The sequence below is a fragment of the Equus przewalskii genome, chromosome 21 (genome assembly GCF_037783145.1).
Source record: "Equus przewalskii isolate Varuska chromosome 21, EquPr2, whole genome shotgun sequence".
Classification (NCBI taxonomy): Eukaryota; Metazoa; Chordata; class Mammalia; order Perissodactyla; family Equidae; genus Equus; species Equus przewalskii.
The window spans coordinates 10,986,134-11,007,426 of record NC_091851.1 but is presented as its reverse complement, the minus strand read 5'-3'; the positions used below and the strand labels follow the sequence as shown (position 1 = coordinate 11,007,426).

The 21,293-nt window shown below is 42.6% G+C and overlaps 1 protein-coding gene across 2 annotated transcripts in view; it reads left to right on the top strand.

The window, feature by feature from the left end:
* The window catches only part of SPTLC3 (serine palmitoyltransferase long chain base subunit 3), a 148,306-nt gene that overhangs the window by 121,170 nt on the left and 5,843 nt on the right, over positions 1 to 21,293 (top strand). For both annotated transcript variants that reach the window (XM_008518804.2, XM_008518805.2), the window contains exons 10-11: positions 13,877 to 14,012; positions 18,905 to 19,034. In XM_008518804.2, the coding sequence (XP_008517026.1) occupies positions 13,877 to 14,012; positions 18,905 to 19,034 (266 nt within the window). The remainder of the gene's footprint in view (positions 1 to 13,876; positions 14,013 to 18,904; positions 19,035 to 21,293) is intronic.

The window sequence follows — 21,293 nt, the reverse complement described above, 5'->3', positions numbered from 1 at the left end:
AGAGGAGAGTAGGTTGATTCTTAAGCATCCAAAATGGCATTTTCCACTGAGCGTGCTGGAGAGAACTCCTTCCCTCCCCTCCCTTATCTTAATGATGATTTGCAGTTAGAGTCTTTTCAGTCAAGAAGCTTCATGTTTTCATGGCATTTCTTGGCAACTAGTAATGAGAGGTTGAGAAACTAAAACCACCACAGAAAAATTAACTTCCCTTTACATCATACAGGCAATGAAAAGTAAAAGGGCATTAGGATTTTGAATCCTTGAAAATTTTTCATAGTATCTTTCTTTATAAGGCTAGGATTAGTTAAGATAAATTAGTTGTTGTAACAGACAAACTCCAACAAATCAGTGGCTTAACAGAGTAGAAATCTATTTTCTGCTCATAGAAAGTCCAAAATGGGCGTTCCTGTTGGGCAGGTACTTGTCTTCCAGGAACCCAGCCTCCTTCCATCTTGTGGCTCCTCCAGCTACAACACATGGCTTCCAAGGTTGCCACCAAAGGGGTAAGGAGCATAGAGGATCATGTGTGTGATGGTTTCAGAGGCCGTAACTGGAAAGGCACATTTTATTTCTGTACATGCTCTATTGGTCATAACTTAGTCACATGACCTTCCTAACCACAAAGGAGCCTGGAAAATGGCATTTACTGTCTGCCTAGGAGAAGGAAATGGGTTTGGTGAAGAGCTAGGCAGTCTTTGCCACAGTACTTAACCCCAGTCCAGGACATTCTTTCCCCAGACTTTCTCATGGGCATATACTGTAAGAAGACATTGTGTATTTTAGACAGCTTCCCAGTCTTTCCTTATTTACTCAGTAAATAAACTCTTGAACTGGAATGGAATAAAAGTGGCTAAGGAAAAAAGAAAAACAAAGGACTGAAGATAGATCTCTTTTCTTTTTGTAGGGACTTTCAGGGCTTCTAGTCTGGTTTTTACTACAACTACTTCTGCTTCTTTTTCATAGAACCGAGACCCAGGCCATGGCAGGTACTGAGATCTTTATCATCACTATGTTGCTAAATCCCCCAATGCTGTGTATTTTTTTGGAGGCAGAAAATGGACCCTGGGCCTAATGCTTCCCCAGAAGAAATTAAAATGGCATGAAATTGGAACAGCTTTGAAAGTCAGGCCAGAACAGGAGGAACGGATATTTGGGAAAGAGTAACACACTCTCAGACTTTCAGGACTTCTTTTTTTGGAAGGCGGAGGTGTGATGAGGCAGAAAATTATAATTTGAGTCATTATCAAAAAATTCAAAATTGCAATTTAAAACAAGCAATTTAACAACAAGGACATTTAAGCTAGCTATCTGAATTGGATGGGTTTATTTTGAGTCACCCCAACTCTCTCATTCAGCCACACTTTCGTTCTTTTGGGACCACGGATTAAAAGGTGGCTAAGAGCCTTGAACAAGGATGGCACCGCTGTTGCTCATCATTTCAGCACTTGACTAGCCAAGGTAACGAGTCACGAGAGAATTCTGAGCCCAGGCAGAGAAATGAAACTAGTGACTTCAAATCAAGATTGAATTCATATGAAAATACAATCCTGCTCAACAATTCTTTAAGCACGTCTACTTTGGGAAGCACTAAAAGCTGTGTGCTTCTGTCGTTACATCTCGTTGTTATGTTACGGGCAAGTTCACTCCAGAAAATTCATTATGTACCATATGTGGGATTTTTAAGAAATTTTTCCAAAGGCTTCAATTTCTGTTCTTTATTCAATTATTAGCAGAAGGAGTTGACTAAAATGGCAAGGTCTTTCAAGTACCTTCATTCATTTATGAACCTCACCATTTTTCTTTTCTGTACTCTCTGGAGAAGAAATGTAAGATAAAGGAAAAGAGAGAGAGACTTAAAATAGAATGCATTCACTCTGGAAAATACAGCCACGCTTCATTTTTAAATCATTTTGTCTGGATTATTTCATTCATCCTGATCTTTTGTGAAATTGTATCTTGAGATTGGCAGGTGAGGCATTGACCCTGCTTCTAACCCGACATGGACTTGGAGAAGTGGCACCAGCACCTTCCAGCTGTGACCTTAGACCTTTGCTCTGGTCCCTGGAACAGGGCACACATATTTTTACACTTGAGTTTGATAGGTTTGAAAAACAAGAGTGACTAACTGGGAAGATTTAGGGCTTTGAGGCGGGGAAAGAAAGAAGTACACTAGGTGACAGCAATTCGCTCTCAAGAGTGGGATTTTCTCACTTTTCTACTGTTTATATTTGATGTGAGATACATTCACAAACTTCTCTCTTAAGATGTTGCTTTTCTTCAGCACAAGCTGGGTGGGGCTGCAAACTACACTTATCCATCGCACCATCAAGCTTATCTTGTGGCCATTCTTGCTAGTTTACCTTCACCCGGAATTCTGTCTCTTCCTCAGAGAGAGAAAGACAGTAAAAAGCTAAACAACTGTGATTAGGGCGATAAAACTATGATAATTAGACACAGAGTTTTAAAAGGTCTTCTCACGTTTCTCAGCATCTGCCTTAGCAGAGAGTTCAGCTAATACAAAATTGGCTTCCTACAATTTCTTTTCTCCCCTCAAACCCAGCAACATGTTAGCTCTGTCCCTCTAAAGTCCCTCAATGAACACAAGAAGGGTCCACAGAGCATTGCACCCAAAAGGCCCCGTCTGAGGACCCCGGCATTGAAGGCCCACGGCATTGTTGAGGGAGGAACCAGCTGCTGCTTCCTAAATATATTTGCCACTTGGTTACCAGCTGGAGACGCAGAAAGAGGCAGAGAAAGAGACAGAAGGCACGGAGAGCTCCATTTTCTAAATGGTTTCAGGCCACTGGCATTTCAGCAACAGCTAATACAGAACAGATGGCGGGCGCTCCGCTCTGCTGGCTTTCAACTGAGGGGCTGCCTCCCTCAGTGATTAATCACCTGTGCTGGGGGGTAAAACAGTTCTACCTGGTCTTTTTGTGTGTGTAGACCTGAGGTTGGGGTTAGCAAGCAAGGTGACAGGCATTGCCTGTCAGCCCTATTGCTGATTACGTGCATGTAGGACAACTTATCTTCATCCAATAAACACAGAATTAGTCAACAAACCAAACTCTAGCTAGCAAGGGAAGTTTGTCTGGTTGGGCAGAAATGGCTTGCAAAATGTTCCACAACCTCTGTGTCTTCATTTACCTCACTTAAGAGTTAGCCAAGGGTAGAATTTTATGGCAGCTCAGTGAATTCTGCACTCACTTTGAGGCCTTAAAAAATTTCCCTAGCAAGAGTGTAAAGAGAATCTGTTTGTCTTGTGGAGGGTATGGGGGAAAAGGATTATGTGGCCACTTCCTTCCACCCGTCCTACAAACAAGAGATCCTTTTACACCACAAGTCCTGCAGAAGCTTCCTCCCCACTTTTGTTTCCTCTGCGTGGATGGCCTCTGAGATGGGGGCGTTTCGATGTAACACACATGGAACTCCATGTTAGTTCAGTACAACTGGGGAAGGGAAGAACATGATTCCAGCTGTAGCATCTTTGACGGTGAAGGGAGCTGCTGTTCCACATTGATCTTTGTTTTTCCCATCATGAGTTCATTTTCAGCTAAGTAGCAAAACCCCCAAATGCAGTGGGGCCCTACCCCCGTCCTCTGGAGAAGTTTGTGGAGAAAACCAGCTAGCCTACAGCCACAGCTGGGGAAAATTAAGCAGGTGGATTTGTGCCTGGAGAAGCCCAGCATGTGGCCTGGTCTAGAGAGAATGTATTAGTTTTCTATTTCTGCATAACAATTACCACAAACTTAGTGGCTTAAAACAACACCCATTTAATATCTCACAGTCTCCTGGGGTCAGGAGTCTGGGCACAGTTTGTTCCCTGCTCAGGTTCTCACAAGGCTGAAATCAAGGTGTCAGCAGCCTCCCTCTTTTCTGGAACTCAAGCTCCTCTCCCAAGCTCACGTGGTTGTGGCAGAATCAGTTCTTTGGGGTTGCAGGAGTGAGGTCCCTGTTTCCTTGCTGGCTGTCAGTGGGGCCCCTTGGGCTCCTAGAGACTCCCTGAATTCCAGCCCACGTGGCCCCTCCATCTTCAAAGCCAGCAATGGAGAATCTCCTTCTTGGCGGATCCCTGTCTCTCTCCTTGAATCTCTTTCTTCAGGAAGAGCCCAGTCCCTTCTAAGGGCTCACTTGATTAGGTCTTAAGTGCTGGCTAATGTCCCTCAAATTGAGTTCACTTTTATAAAATGGGAGGACTTTACATAGTTACATCACAAGTGGTCATATGCTTCAACTTGAATGCTGAGAATGAAAATTCTTCTAGCGAACACTTAATTCTGGTAGATAAGAAGATATTGGAGACATGTCCTGAGCACCAAAAAGACTGAGGAGTGCACAGGAATAGCCAGATTGGCTGTAGGCGCCAGAGGTCAGTTCTGTTGATCTCAGGGGTCCAGCCTTAGAGGGCAAATCCAAGTAAGTTCAGTGGTTGGTTCAAATGAATGGTTTTCAATATTTTTGAGCCACAGAATTTTTTTCAGGTGAAATGCACATAGAAGTCCATTTTATTAAATATATATATTTTTAAATTTTACAGCATTTGTATAGGGCTTATTGTGTGCCAGACACTCTTCTAAGAGCTTAATATTTAATCCTCATAACACTATGAAATGGGCATTGTTGTTTTTATTATTATCATCATTGTCACTATCCACACTTTGCAGGTGAAGAATCTGGATTACAGAGAGATGAAGTGCCTTACCCGAGGTGGTAGAGCTGATTTTGAACCCAGGAAACTGGGCTCACAGTCCTTGAGCACTTGGCCATGATGCTGTAGTTGTAGTGGAGGCAGGTTGGGGGGATGGTCTGACCTCCCACCTGCTGAGCCTCTCCCTCCATTTTTCCCTGCATCGCCCCTCCCTGAGGCTTCCTCAGTGCACTCTCCCCAGCAAACACTTCGAAAATCAGAGGTTTGAGTCATGTAGGCAGCTGCCTTGGATAGGGCTTCCTGGTAGCCACTTTCATGTGCACTGTTTCTCAGAGCCCTTTCAGGGGACCCCATTAACCCAGTTACCCAGCCCAGGACCTGTCCTTTGCCACCTTCTTTGCATTGTTGCTGCAAATCAGAATAGTTGCTAACACACATCTCCTCATCCACCTCAGATATTTGCTGCCACTTGGGCCTCATAACTTGTTTTGCCACCTCCTTTTCCCCTCATCCTAATCCATGCAGTATACACTATGAGCTTCCTCTTTGTAAACTCCCTCGGAACATGGCATTTCCCACTCATCATGCTGCCATGGCTCCCTATTACCCACCAAGAACTTCCAGCGCTTAGAGTGGCATTCGCAGCTCTCAGTGGTCTGATTCTACTCATCTTTCTCGTGACTAATCCAAGGGTTGTAGGCAAGGGAGCCATTCGTTCGCCCAGGGCCCTCACCTCCAAACTTGCACGTACAAGGTGTTAACTTACCGCCTCTAGATCTTTGCTCCAAACTCCCAGAGCATTTCTTCCATAGGGCATTCAATTTCCTACCTTCCATTCTGATTGCATTAATTTTCTAGTCTATAAGCTCCTTGAAACTAGTATATTTATTGATCTTTTAATCCTCTACTGAACACAGCAGCCGCCTACACATATAGGTACTAAATAGCATTCTCCCCAAAGTCCTGAGAAGTAGGTGGAGCAGCTATTATTATCATTCTCATTTAACAGATCAGTAAATTGAGGCTCAGAGGTGATGAGTGACTTGCCATTCTTTATAGAAAAAAGAAAAGGGCAGATGGAACCTGACACACAGATCTGTTGACTAAGCACAAAAAGGCTTTGAAACAAAATTGCTCTTTGGTGTCTTCAGTTAAGATCAGCCTTACTATCTTTGTAGAATCAATACCCACCGGGCCGGCCTGGTGGCGCAGTGGTTAAGTGTGCACGTTCTGCTTCCACGGCCCGGGGTTCGCCGGTTTGGATCCCAGGTGCGGACTTGGCATCGCTTGGCAGAAGCCATGCTGTGGTAGGCATCCCACGTATAAAGTAGAGGAAGATGGGTGTGGATATGAGCTCAGGGCTAGTCTTCCTCAACAAAAAGAGAAGTATTGGCAACAGATGTTAACTCAGGGCTAATCTTCCTCAAGAAAAAAAAAAAAAAAGAAGAGTCAATACCCACAATATAATTTATGACTTCGAGCTATGGTTCTTAACTGGGAGTGCACACTACAGTTACCCAGGGAGCTTTTCTAAAAGGTCTGCGCCAGTCCTTCTGGAGCATAATCTCTATAGAAGGGGCTTTACTGTGCTATTCTAGAACAAAAAATATTCCCGGAAGACTCTGGTGTGTTCTATTTAAGAATCACTGATTTACAAAGCCCCTAGCCTCTCAAATTACCCCCATTTAATGTGTAAAATTTCATAATTAGTGACTTGCAAAGATACTGCTCTCTATTTAAATGAAATTAACATTAAATCTTATAATTCATTCTGTAGTAATTCATGAAGACTACTATGTGAAAAGCCTACTACCTTTGTCCATATTTGTCTCATGACTCTTCTCAGTTGTATATGATTTGATGCCTGCCCTGTCTATTTTTAGATCATGTCTTTCCAAACAGCCTCAGAATTTTTTCATCTTCTACTCCACCTTAGCAGCTGGCCTGGCTCCTGTATACATAGTGAGTGCTTTTCATTTGAGAAATGTATGAATCTATGAATCATGGGACTCACACCTCATCAGGAATGAGTTTACCAGCTTCTTTCCAAAGAGCAGACTTTGATAAACTTGTAGGCACAGCCAATTTCCGGGTCAGTTGAATAACGCATTAATGATCTCCCAGCCTCACTTTCCTTATCTGTGAAGAGGGCCCAAAAACACAGTTCCTGGGTCATGGTAGACGCACAAGAGATGTCCATTCTCAACTCTCCTTGTGGATTAAACCACTGAGGTGTATTTGAGCAGTGACAGGGGAGGTGGAGGCAATGGCGTCTTCTCGGAGCCCTTGAAATCAGGCCATCCAGACAGCGGTCCACCTTTGATGTCCAGCCTGCCTGCTCCTGCATGCATTCCACAGGGGCATGACTGAGTGGCCTGGAGAGTCCTTGGAACATGTGTATGTGACTATAAAACATGCTGTAACCTTGGAATCCGGACATCAAAAGAGAGAGCTTCAGTGCATGATAAAAATGTGCGTTCCTCTAGCAAACCACTCCAAAAACTGTTTTCTCCATCCCACTGGGGAGCTTGTCACTGCTAATGTGATTCTTATGATTCTTGCCCCTCCATAGCCTCTTGATCTTTACTGAGATCTCTCTGCCCCTGAGTGTGTTGGAAACAAAATGTCCTGTCTGGTGTCCAGAGCTTAAAATAACAGACACTGGGTTCCTGCTGCCACGTTGAAATTTTATTCAAACGTTTCTCCCCAACACCCCCTACCCCCCACCCCCTCCCCATGCCAGGGGAGAAGCCGAGAGTGAACAGGGAGACGAGGAAGCGGAAGAGACGGAGATTAGGCCTTCTTAGACCACTGTAGGCGTCGTTGAATATCAATTTGATTTTTCAGAAAGATTGACTGCTTAAATTGTGAGATATGATTTATGGAAAGATTCTTCCCACCTCTAAAGAAAAGGACCACATTTTCCAAGCAGTGCTGCCTAGGAGTCTGTTTGAGCTCATCCAGTCTATATTCTGACTGTGGTGTTTGCTAAACAATTTAAGTAGGGAGAGCAGTGTATATTTCTGTACGTGCATTTTTAAGCCCTGGAAATAATCAAATAAGTCACCCCGTAGCATCTGGGCATATTCACATTTCCTCTGTTACAAAATGAGCTTGCAAAGTCTGCAGAAAATAGAAAGTGGCATCGGTATTGGCTCGCAGCTTCATCCAATCCGCCTCTTTCACTTAGTCTTCCAGGGGGAAATGCCTTTCTCTTTTTTTGCATACCAATGGTTTAACAGAAAAGAAATTTTCTTTCTTTAGCTTTCGACAGGTCATTCTGGGAGTCTCCACTGTCCGCAATTCCTTCTGGCCCTCTGGAGATTGTGTTGTCCCAAACATATTTTTGGAAACACCACAGACGATTGTTTTTATTAGGGGACTACAAAGCTTTGTAGTGGGATGCTTTGTGTTTTATTTGTTTTCCTTCCCCTGCCCCAGCTGTTTTTGTTTTAACAGCAGTGGAGAGAAGGTTAAAGTATTTGTGGCCTCCGTTAACCTAGCCCATCTCTCAAGTCAGCAGAGCTGGAAATCTGAATAGATGGAATGGCAACATACCGATCATCTGCCCAGATGGGTTCACCCATGGTTTTATCCACCCTCATGAGAGGGGTGAGGTTGATAGTAGAGTTAATCTCAAGTTGAGTAAACACTTTGGAGCAGATAGCTCTCAGGGGAGCAGATAACCCCCACAAAACATACTATCGAGCACCTGAGAACTCAGTATCTGCTGGCATGTAATCATGCCAAACAAGAGGCTTCAACATACGCCCATCTATTATTTCCCATGTCCGACCAAGGAGCATGACTCAACCGGGACACAATCAGGCACCTAACACAGCCATGCGTGGACTTGGGGGTGGACTGGTAATGGCAGCTCTTTCTGAGAGATCTGAGTCTCCTTGGCTGTACCTTGTGAGAACCAAATCTCAAGCCTGGTCCCATCCGCAGACATCTTGATTTAATTGGTATGGGGTGCAGCCTGGGCATGGGAGTTTGCCAAGCTCTCCAGATGATTCTGAGGTGCCACCGAGGCTGCTGAGAGCTACTGCCAGATGATAAAATGTAATTAGCCCTTCAAGCACCCCGTGCATGCCAGGCACAGTACTAAGCACTTTCCTGCATCAGCCCCTTTATTTCTCTCGATCTTCCTGTGAAATAAGCTTATTTATCCCCATTTTACAGGTAAAACAAGGTTTTAAGGCCTTGAGTTGTCCAGGTGGAGTTTGGTTCCTAATCCATTTAGCTCCAAAGCCTATTCCTTTTCCAGAGAACCCCGAATATAGCAAAATAAACTTGTATGACTCTCCAGGACCCTACATAAAAGATCATCTCGTTCACCCATTTGTCTGAGCAGGAACCTTCCCTGGCTTCTATGTAATATGTAGAAGAAGGATCAGAAATATTTAATTAGGGACTTTGGCTGTTACAAAGGGAATGTCTGCAATGCCTGGTCTCCATGCCATCCTGCCATGACCATCCCTGTATGAAAGCACAAGTGCTAAAACTTCCTTCTACTTTGACAAAGCACTCTTCAAACAAGGATCTCAAAGCACAACATAATTCATAAAATCACCACATCCTGTTTAGATGAGTAGCATTTTATACGTACAAATTCCTCTCTGCCCCCAGGCCCTCCAAGAATAAAAGAATGTTTCCAATTTTAAAGAGTGAGCAACAGAGTAATTGAAAGGAGCTGTATCTTGGCCAAATCAAAAGACCTCAAAGGCATTTATAGTGACCTATATGAGAAAACATGGTCACCATGAAATGTGTCATAATGGCATGTCAGCCATGCTGTGCTTAATGGTTCAAAGACAGGAAAGACAGGGCAAGAATAAAACATTCGGTTCTTAAGAGTCAGCTAGCCCTGGGATCGATATTCTGATCTGTTTGGTCAACTCTCCAAAGGATCTAGAAGCAGTAAAATGATGATATTAGCTGATGATCCAGTTACTTGGGTTAATCAAGGCAGAGGGAACAGACGGGGCCAATTAAATAGCTGGGCAGCCCAATGATAGATGAGTCATTATGGGCAAGTGCAAAGATAATGCCACTGGGAAAAGCAATTTAAGTCATTCATGCATTTCCAGGCCAGGAAATCCTTCTAGTCTTTGAGGGGAATCATTTAGGAATCATCAGACCCCGCCTGATGAAGTCATCTATTCATTGTGCAACTAATGATCAGCAAAAGAGCTGAATACACAAGGCGACAGGCCATATGGAATACATTTTGGTGGCTGGGATGTATATCTGTGGCTTCATTTGAATCACCTTCTTTACAAGTCTTACTCTGGCCCTTCTTTTCTTTTCCTTCTCCTGTCCTCAATATTCCCCTACTCCCTATTTTCTCAGCTCCCTAAACACACAGTTTCAACGTATGGATGAAATTTTTTTTGAAAGTAAAGACAAATATTCTCCTTCCTAATTTCTAGTTCTGTCCTTCAAATAGGTTGCTCTCTGCACACATACAAGTTTCCAGGGGATACTTTGATATGTTATAAAACAGTTCTTTTTTTAAGCGCCAAGAAAGCTGTGTCTGTGCAACAAAATTTATATAAGTGGTTCTACACCTCTCCGAATCCCTTACTTGTTGTATTCATGTTGCAAATCTGGAATTTTGAGGGGTGAGGGCTTAACTTTTCTTTTGAAGGAAGTAGGTAGGAAAATAAAAGCATCTATGAATTAGAGTAAACTATACATGTAACTTCCTGTTTCTTTAAAACCAAAGTCCCAACCAAGGACCCCAAAGTAAAGGTTATCAATGACTGCCATGTTGTTAAATCCAATGAACAGTCTTTCATCTCCTGATTTATCTTCTCCCTCCCTGATTGCTCCTATTTGTCTCCCTCTTAAGTTCATTCTCCTCTTCCCAGCTATTAAGTGTTGAATTCTTCAATCCCTGTCCTCCCTTTTTTTTAGACAACCTACCCATCCTTCTACTCTCATCTTGCCCCACACTCAACCATGTCTTACTTGTTTCTCAACCACAGTGTCCTACAAACCACAGGACCATTGTACCTGTTTCCTGTGCCTGGAATGCTCTCTTCTGGTTCTTTTCCTGGTTAACATTTTTCCATCCTTCAGATCTCAACTCACTCATCATTTCTCTACTTTCTCATACTTGATCCAATCTCTCTAATACAGGCTCTCATAACACCACATAGCATTCTTTACAGCGCCCATCAGAGTTGCAGTTTTACATCCATTTCTGTGGTTATTTAATTAATGTCTGTCTCCCTCACTAGACTATAAGCTCATTCCTGTTTCTTCTCTTCCTGTTGCTACTGACTAACCTTGCATTGCCCACATCTCTTCTTCGTGGATTACCATAGCTTCTACTGACCAATGGTTTCCTCTGCCTCATAGATTCTGATAATAAGCTTTTCTCTCAATATCCCTCAATTTCTAGTCTTACTACCAATTATTGGTTCTATCTAAATTTTTCACATTCACACTGTACCAGCAAGGGGATCTTATTGGTTTAACTCGTATTTATTATCTCTTTGACAAAGTTACTATAATAGACCAATTCAAGGCTCCCTGGCCAACACCCAGATGGACCGCCCTTGGGTGAAGGCTGTCCTGCATCCATTAACTGTGGCCAGCATGGTAGAGTTGAGAGGTCAGCTTTCCTGAGGGAGTACAATAAGCCAGATGTTTTCTCCATCACAACTTGCTTGCTGAGAACTGGCAGAGTTGGAGAGGAATCTTCCTTGAGAACTAGGATTGAGCGAAGGGTAGTAACAGAAAACAAGTAGGGAAAATTGAAGCATTCAACATCCTCCTCCTTGGTCGGTATTCCACTTAACTAAGTCTCCATTCCTTGGCATATATTATTAACACATTTAAGATGTCACAGAAGTCAAGCAGATTTTGGCCTGATGAGCAAAGAAAAACTTTCAAAGGAAGATGTGAAGTATTTTGGGAGTGAAAAAATGTCATGTGATTGGATAAAGAAAGTACCCTTTGGGGACCTGTCTGCTTCTGGTTTGCCCTTACTTCTCAATGGTAGCCCTTCGGGCTCTCCATCCAGATTGAAGGGGGTTTACCAGTCCTCCCCTGTGGCAGGCCCCAGACTCTACACCTTGATGCCCTACCCCATCCCTCATAACATCGGGCTGTTGGCAGCTTGCTCAGCTCTCAACCTCCCAAGTGCCTCTGCTAGAAAAATTTGGTATAACAATGATCCTAACAGCTGGCAGAGATCAATTTTATTGAGCTTACAAAGAAGAGATGGTCACCATCCATTATCTGGGCAGACATCATTCATTGCTGCTATTGGGCAAAGCACCATAATGTAGGAGATAACAGCACAGATTCTAGAACCCAAATACCTTTGGTTCAAATTCTGGTTCTGCCACCTAACAACTATGTGAACTTGGATAAGTTACTCGGCTCTTCCTCATGTATAACACAAGATAATAGCATCCACCTCAATACAGTTTTTGTGAGGATTAAATAAATTATTAAATATCAAGTGCTTATAACAATGTTGATTTTATGTGTTTGTGAACTACAGTAATTATTGTTGTTGATACTATTATTGTCTTTTAGAGGTAAACCCATCCAATTAGTGGCCACCTGTGTTACTCAGAACACATTTGGTTATAGGTTGTAGAAATTCAGCTCAAAATAGCTTAAGTAAGAAAAAGAAATGTATCGGTTCACACAACAGGGACAGTTCAAAGGATGGACTCACTTAAGCATGGCTAGACCCAAGAGTTCCAATGATGCCCTCAGGAATCTTTCTGTCTTGTGCTTTGATTTTCTTCTGAGTCAACGTCATTCTCAAGGAGATTTTCTCCACACAGTGACAAAAACATAGCTTGAGGATGACCTCATTCTTACACTTCTTCCTCAGGAGATCTGAAAGACTCTACTAGACCCAGGTTGTGTTCCAACACTGAACCAATAATTAGGGGATGGAGTAGTCCAATTGGCCAGGCCTTGGTCACATGATACCCGTAACAAAGAGGAAAGGTGGGACCAACTCTCCCTGAACATCGTGGTTCCGTGAAGGAAGGATGCTAAGCAGGAAATTTGTCTAGGCACAATCTTGGGTTATTTCTCCAAGAAGGAACTAGAGGACCATGATTGACATGTTTACTGAAATTTTCACCCATTTTCCATGTGGAGAGTTGCAGACACCCAGGAGTGATTTTCAAAATATTGAATAACTGATAATGCAACAGCTCTGATCAGTTTAATGGACACCTAACCAATCAGAATGCAGTCAGCTGTATCAGCACATTCCTGCTGAATTGCAACCTTGCATCAAATTGCAAACATTGCACTGATTTCAAGGAGACTTAAATATGCAGTCCTATTCAACCTTCCTTATTGAGCAAACACTCCCTAGTTTGGGCTGGTTTATACACTTACCTGAGTAGAGGCAGGACTGGAGTAGACAGTGTCTTCAGAACTCTTTCCACTCTTTCATTCCCTGTGTCATCTCATGTATGTGACCTCCCCACTGGGACACACACTGAGGACAGAGGATAAGTTTTTGAGCTGAAGCACCAATAACCTGGAAATAGATACATGTACTTTGTTCAACCTTCTGTTTGAGGCCAGGACTGTCATCTTTTCTGCTTGAGGAAAGCAGAGGCCCTCCTCTTCCCTTCCCTCTATCACTCTACCATGGCCAAATGCCTCACAAAATAGTTCTTGTCTCAGCTGAACTTATCTTTCTCCAGGGATGTGCTACTCCTTCACATTCAGGTCGGGTGAAGCATTCTTTGTTTAGAGACTTAGATGCAAGGCAACTTAACGGGCCAGCTCAGCTTGGCTAAAAAGCCTCGACCAATAGCTGGAGGGGTATGGGGGGGTATGATCCTTGTCACACTCCTTCCTCCTGAGTTATCCTTTTTAAAGCACTTATCACAGAGTTTGTACATAATAGGTACCTAGTAAAGGATAGTTCATCTCCTTCCTTCTTGCTAGATACCCTCCCCACTGCCCTACAGCCTAGCCTGCTTTTTATTGCTGGCAGCACCCAGCAGCACCACCTGCCTGGATCCTACCTTCCAGGCCCAGGGCAGTCCTGGGCATCAGTTCAGTTGCCACACCTGCTCATCAGGAGGTATTTCCCTGCCCTCCTTCAAACCCCTCCCAGCTAATGGTGCAGGCCTGCATAAGGACTTAGGAATGCTTGCCAAGTCAACCTGACCTTTGCTTCCCTCTTCCTGGTGGGAATTGATGGATTTCATGCCTGTCTCCTTCCAGGGTTGCAGAGAGTACAGCAGCTTGCAAAAAACACAAGATACTTCAGACAGAGACTGAATGAAATGGGATTCATTATCTATGGCAATGAGGAATCTCCTGTTATTCCCCTGCTCCTTTACATGCCTGGTAAAGTAGCGTGAGTATCCAACAGACTCTCAGAATAACACCTAAGCCCCGAGGTGATGTAAGATGGTCATTTGACGTTATGAGCCTCTTTCAGCATAGGAGTCGATAATGCACTTTGAATGGGGTGCCGAGTTCAGAAGTCACTTGTACAGCTTCTCAGAAGCCACCTGCCAGCCCATGGGCAAGGTCTTGTCACAGGTCTTAGAGGAAGGGAACCAGGTGCTAGGCCTACCATTTTTAAGCTCTATGAATTTGAGGGAGTCACCTCCCTTAGGCCTCAACTGTAATTTCAGGATGGTCCTGTGCCTCCTCCTGCCCCAAGGGAGAACTTCTGCAGACGAACATTTAAGAACAACATTACCAGGCTCTGCGCTTCCTCTCACTGGACTCTCATGGCCACCCTTGGAAGAAGGCAGCTTCATTTTAAGTGTGGGGAAACTGAGGCTGAGAGCAGTTAAACAGCTTGCCCAAAGTCACACAAGTCAAGCAGCAGTAAAACCAAGAGGCAAACCCATACCTAGGCTTGCTCCAAAGCTCGTGCTCTTAACAGAAAATTTTAATGCCTCTCCTGTAAGCCTATTTGGAGTTGTTTTCCACTGATTGCAACTGTGAAACTGAGCAGTAATAACAACTGAATAAAGAGAAAAAAATGACTTTTTCTCAGCATGGCATAGACAATTTTATACATGAGCCATTCTCCAGCCTTCTAGAGACCAATTACCTCTGTGATTAAAAAGAAGTTAATTAAAATCCTTTCTAAATGTAAACTGTTTATTCATGTGTCGGGCCATGCTCATAGTGGAAAGTAATGGCATGTATTTATGAGATTCTAGAGGTCCTGACTCTCCTTTAACATAACCCCGTTGTTGGAACTTTCTGTTTGACTCTCTAATAAATTGGCAGAGTATCAGAAGTATAGAAAAGAGGTTCTAGGGCTATTAGTTGAGAACTCATGTTGGGCAGAACTGAGTTATGAGTTCCCCAAAGACTGATTCTCCAGAGTACACTCTTGCGTCATTTCACCACAGCAAAATAACAAGCAGTTAACACACACAAGTTGTTTAATGTGCCACAGCATTACCACCACTCAGCACTTTGCTCATGGATCTGAGTCAGGATATCAATGCCTACAGTGGCCAAGGGGACAGTGTGCTACAGAGGCATCACATAGGATCCTGCTCTGTGCTAATGGCAAAGAGGGATGACAAAAGCAATTCAAAGTAGCAGAACCAAACCAAAACCCTTTACCATGTGATTTTGGAAGGCACAAAAGAAAACCACATTTATTCAGAGTGGTTGGGAAAATATTGTGTTCTGGAAGAAAGATTTCACACTTAGCTCATATCTATCTAATATTTTATCATTAGCTCAGATAAAGACACCAAAATAAATTTGTTTTCTTTTTGAGAATATGAAGTGCCCAATGCTGGAGGGTGGCAATAGGGAGTGTGCTGGATAGTTCTGACTTTGATGATGGAAGCTGGAGTTAGAATCTCAACATGTTGGGACAATGAATCAACCCAAGGAGAAGAGTCCATGAAGAAAAAAACAAATGCCTTTAAATGCAAGAATTCAACTGTACAACAACAGAATGAGAGAGGGAGTTCCCCTGCTCCTTTACATGCAAGAGTCCTGACTGGACAACAGCCCACGTGAAAATGAAAATGGAACTGAGAGAGCTTCATGTAAAAGTTAGGTCTATGGGGTAGTGAAGTGTTTGGAATGAAAAAGAATTTTCACTCTGCCTCTTCCTAACTGGGGGATCTTGGACAAGTTACCCAACCTTCTGAAGGCCTAGTTTACTCATTTTTAAAATGAATATAATAGTATTTATTTCATAAGGTCATTGTGAAGATTAAACAAGATGAAGTCTATCAGCATTTGGCATGTTGCCTCTAGCACAGGAGCTCCTCAGCGTTAGCTGTTCTTATTAACAGCGTTAATAATGTATACAAAGCACTTAACACAGTGCTTGGTGTACTGGAAGCACTCCATCAATGGTAGCCATTATCACCTCTACTGTTACAACGATTATTATAATTAGTTTCCACTGAGTGCAAGATTGAGTCACTGTAGTTGACTGGCTCTCCAAATTATTACTGCAATCTTTGGTTACATTAATAAAAATTGAACTTCCAGGAAAATAGTAGGTAAAGATCCTGCTATACTCAGCATCAATTACGCTATGTTAAACACTGAATGATACATCAAACTGTCTAGTGCCTTCCAATTTAAGATTGCTTTTAAGGAGGAGCTACCATTGCTGAATACTGATTATATGCTAAGTAAGGCTCCTAGACCCAGTGATCATCCACTGAGGTGGGGTGCTTAGCCCTAGTTTACAAATGTGGTCACTGAGACCCACAAAAGTCAAACTACTTTCTAAGAGTCAGTCAGGTTGTAGAATTCAAAACCAGTTCCATTTGTTTCCTAACCCAGAGCCCTTTTCAATGCACAGCACAGCCTCTCAAGCTTTAGTCCACAGGGAAAAAATGCACATCTTATTAAACCAATGCAGAGTATAAGTTTAATTCTCTTTAATGTCATCAAAAAGCATCAATCACTACAATGGGAAGAAACCTCTAATTATTTGTTTTGTTTAAGGACACTTAGAACAGGTTAGTTACAAAAGGTAATATCGTCAATTGTTGGCAGGAGTTGCTGGCAAGAGCTTGCCTGCTGTCTGGCCTTGTTTCCTTCTCTGATATTTCTTCAATGGAAAGTTTGTATAGAGAAGCTTTGGAAACAGAGAGTTAATTGTATAAGCCAGTGTATAAGCATTTCTTTCATTTGCTCATTTAAAAACCTTTGATTTTATTAAAGAACTGTAATTTCTCCACATTTCCACCTACCGCAGAATGAAAAGTTAATCTCCAGCAAGTTATCCTTTTGAACAAAGTTCTGCTGCAACTCTACCACGGGAATCTTGCATGGAGTTCAGAATAATATGCTTTTGCCCACAAAACATGCACTTAAATAATCAAGAATGTGTAGTATTTACTATTTGGTACAGAGTTTACGTTTTCCTTCCACGGTCCTCATCACACGCTCGGAAGATGGCGGGACACAAGATGCAGTGACGCTGCGTGCAATGCAACAGCTAACGGTTTTTGTTATTGTTGTTATTCACATAGTTTAGTTTCTTTCAGCCTATGCGGGCTCTAATTTGCTTTGGGGAGTACAAACCCAGAGGCTTATTATCTAAAGTGTTCAGGGCAATCATACACCTTAACTTAAGGAGGCTAGGTTTAGGAGTGTAAGTTTTAAACTCAGAAGTCCTCCAGTGAGTCCTCAGATTAGCCTAATGAATCAATAGTCATATATTTTCCTCTACCTTCTTTGACAAAATTCGCTTCCTCTGGTACAAAGAGAAACATGCAGACAGTGAAAATGGTCTTTTGGGAGTCCTGAAAACTGGCCTGAGATCATGGGTCAGGTGGTTTGTACTCTTGCAATAAAAGCACTTGACTTGTTTCTCAGACAATTATGAGCTCTCATCCTGTGTAGTTCTGTGGGCAGCCTTCCAGAGGGTGATCAAGAAAGAGAAAGAACAGCCTCTGTTTTCAAGCTTTCTCAGTTAGAAAGCTTCATCTCCTTGTAACCTCCGCAGTTCAAATCAAAGGATGAATCTTGCCTTGCCTGAGCCGGGGGCCAGAGAGGCTGTGTGTTCAGAATGTCTTGCAATGTCCACAGCTTCATTTGATAACCTGCATTCTTTGTGAGGCAACCAAAAGACAGACCGCTGAATAGTGAGAGGAATGAACGAACGAGCAGGCTTGCTCTCCATGTCTGGTTCAAGAACTCTTCCTGAGTTATGACTGGAAGGTTTCTGTGGTGCTGTCAGCTTCCAGCCTAAAATAATATACCAGCAACCTCTTAATGCTAAGAACAGATCTGAGGCATTTACCTCACTTGTGGGCAGAGCCACTCAGTAATTAAGGTTTCCTGTAGAGAACAACTGAGCTCCAAGGGGGAAAAGATTCACTTGGGGGCACATGCCTTTTTATCTGACATGGGCTCTTGGCACAAGAAATTTACAGACTTTGAGAGCTTGATATTCTCGAATCATTACTGAGATTAGCTCTGGGAAAAGAAAGAGGCTAGAAGTGGTTAAGGAGAAGGACTCATAGCTTTAAAAGGTTTTACGCCGCATCAAAGAGCTTTGTCGTTGTATGACTTATATCCTACAGGCAGCATCTATCAGCCAGCCTCTCTGCATGAGCCCAGTTCTTTCCTTGTCTTCCTCCTGCCCCATTCCCCCTTTAGCCCAACCAGTGGGTTTACTATCCCTGAACATATCCGATGTGTTCATTCACACACAAGAAATGAGGAGACCCTTGCTATTCCTATCCTGGTTTGATGGAAAGTAAAATCCTTGGCCCTGGAGTGAGAATATGGCTTGGAGTTGGATCCCTCTGATCCTGGTCCTCAAATTATAGTCACTAAGTACAGGCTCCTTGAAATTTCCACAATATATTATTGTTATTAAGTTTTTAAAACATGTAGGTTTGCCTTTAATATATATTCTTTTTTTACGTAATTGTGTCATGTTAGCTGTTTGGATTTATTCCTAGGAAGCCTGCAGATAAAGGAGTTTACATCAATGCAGACTTGATAAACCAAGATCACGTACATCAACATTTTCCACTCAGTGTCAAAGACTCAGGACTTGCAATTGTCTAATGAGTGTGCCAGGCCTCATAATATTCATACTCAGTTATGGGTGCCATCAAGTGACCGACTGCCCTATTTCCTTGTCAATTGTATTTAACAGAAGTTTAATAACTTCACTCATCTTCTATTTATTCTTATAAAAAAGAAAAAGTCAATTAGCCATATTCCTTTTTTTGAAGCATAATTTTGTCATCTCTCAGTTACCCTCCTTATTTACATTTCCCTTAGGGCTTTTGCAAGGCATCTATTAAAGAGAAAAATTGGGGTCGTGGTCGTTGGATTTCCAGCTACTCCCCTTGCAGAGGCTCGGGCTCGGTTTTGTATTTCAGCAGCACATACCCGGGAGCAGTTAGACACGGTGAGTACACCACTGGCCAACAGAATCTCCAGTACTGGTACCTTGTATTCTGAGCGTGTTCTTTAATTGAGCTAGCTTGGGTTTCTCTGGGTTTCTCTTGGATGGTTTACGAAAACAACACCAATAAAACCCACTGCTAGGGCCTGGTAGCATAGTGGTTAGGTTCCCTTACTCCACTTTGGCAGCCCAGTGTTTGCAGGTTTGGATCCCGGGTGCAGACCTACACACCACTCATCAAGCCATGCTGGGGCTGCATCCCACATACAAAAATAGAGGAAGATTGGCAAAGATGTTAGCTAAGTAACAATCATCCTCAAGCAAAAAGAGGAAGATTGGCAACAGGTGTTAGCTCAGGGCCAATCTTCCCCACACAAAAAAAAAATCTCACTGCTCAAAAAAAAGGATATGCCAAGAAAGTGATCAACTGAGTAGATAGAAAAGAAAATCAGTTTAGTGAAGACTTGAGTCAAGTGTGTTCTGGTGTTAGAGAAAAGTCTGACTGAGTAGCCACTTGTTGTACTATTTAATTGCTCTTAAATGCAAAAGCTAATCTAAAATGCTATTTCAGCATTAAGTGCCTGCCTCCTGACATTTTTCATAGCCATCAAATCCATACAAATAAAATATGACCCAACTAAACAACATGTTGGAAAACGAATAACAAAGACAAATCTATCACATTGGCCAGACTTAAACGCGGTGTAAATGACCTAAAAACCACATTTTATTGTCCTTTGATTTCAATCTATATGTGGATGAGTAAAATCAGAGAACTAAGCCATCTCAATAAGTTTGGGGTTGATAGAACTATCTCACAATGTCAGTGAGGTTTGGCAAACACTATTGATTGTCTACTATGTGCAAAACCCTGGGGCAAAAAGTCCAAGAGGAGATACTAATAAATAAGCAACTAATGATAATATATGAATATATAAGGAATGAATATATAATTATATGAATATATAATGCATGAACTCATATATAATAACTTCATACATAATAACTCATTCCCACCATTATGCTCCCACAGTTGTCTACTCAGGAATCACAGGTGAGGAACCAGACTTAGATGGAGCCAGAGCAGTTGGAAAAGACATAGGTAACACAGTGTTAATCAGAGTAAACAGGAAAAAGTTTCAAGGAGGGGGAGGATCGAAATGTCCCCAAGAAACTGCAGAAAGTGCAAGTGAGGCGAGAGATGAGAAGAAACTATTGGATTAGCAATTAGTAGGAGCACAACGTTCCACAGAGAGGATAGTATCAGGAGAATGCAGGGAACAGAAACAAGAATACAAAGAATAAAAAAGTGAAGAGAGGGGCCAGCCTTGTGACTGAGTGGTTGAGGTCGTGCACTCTGCTTCAGTGACCCAGGATTTCGCTGGTTCGGATCCTGGGTGCGGACCTAGCACTGCTCCTCAAGCCATGCTGGGGCAGCATCCTACATAGCACAACTAGAAGGACCTAAAACTAGAATATACAACTATGTACTGGAGGGCTTTGGTAAGAAGGAAAAAAAAAAGTGAAGAGGGTACTTTGAGCTCAAATTATACACACACATACACATGCACACACACACACACACACACTGACCATGTTTTTCACCATTATATTCTTTTTTTTTAAAGATTGGCACCTGGGCTAACAACTGTTGCCAATCTTTTTTTTTTTTCTGCTTTATCTCCCCAAATCCCCCGGTACACAGTTGTATATCTTAGTTGTAGGTCCTTCTGGTTGCGGGATGTGGGACACCACCTCAACGTGGCCTGACGAGCGGTGCCATGTCCGCGCCCAGGATCCGAACCCTGGGCCGCCGCAGTGGAGCGCGTGAATTTAACCACTCAGCCACGGAGCCGGCCCCTCACCATTATATTCTTAGCACTTCAGCCAGTGTATAGTACATAGTAGGTACACAATAAAAATTTATTGAATGACATATTAACAACTGAGCTAACTCTAGGTATTGCGATGATGGGTGAACTTTCTGTTATTGTTTTTCATACCCTTCTATAGTGTCCAGATTCTCTAAAATAAATGTATCTTTTCAGCACATTAATTTTAGCAAATTATTTCTTTTAAATGGAATGATTTGGTGATAAGAAAGAGTAGGCAAGTCTTTCAAGAAGTTTGACTATAAAGGCAAGAAAAATAGGTTTAGAAAAAGCCCTTGAAAATGGGGGAAGACTTGGGCATGTTTACACATCAAGGGAAGAAGAGAGTGAAGAGAGGGGGCTGCGGGCATAGGAGAGAAGAGGTCCTGGC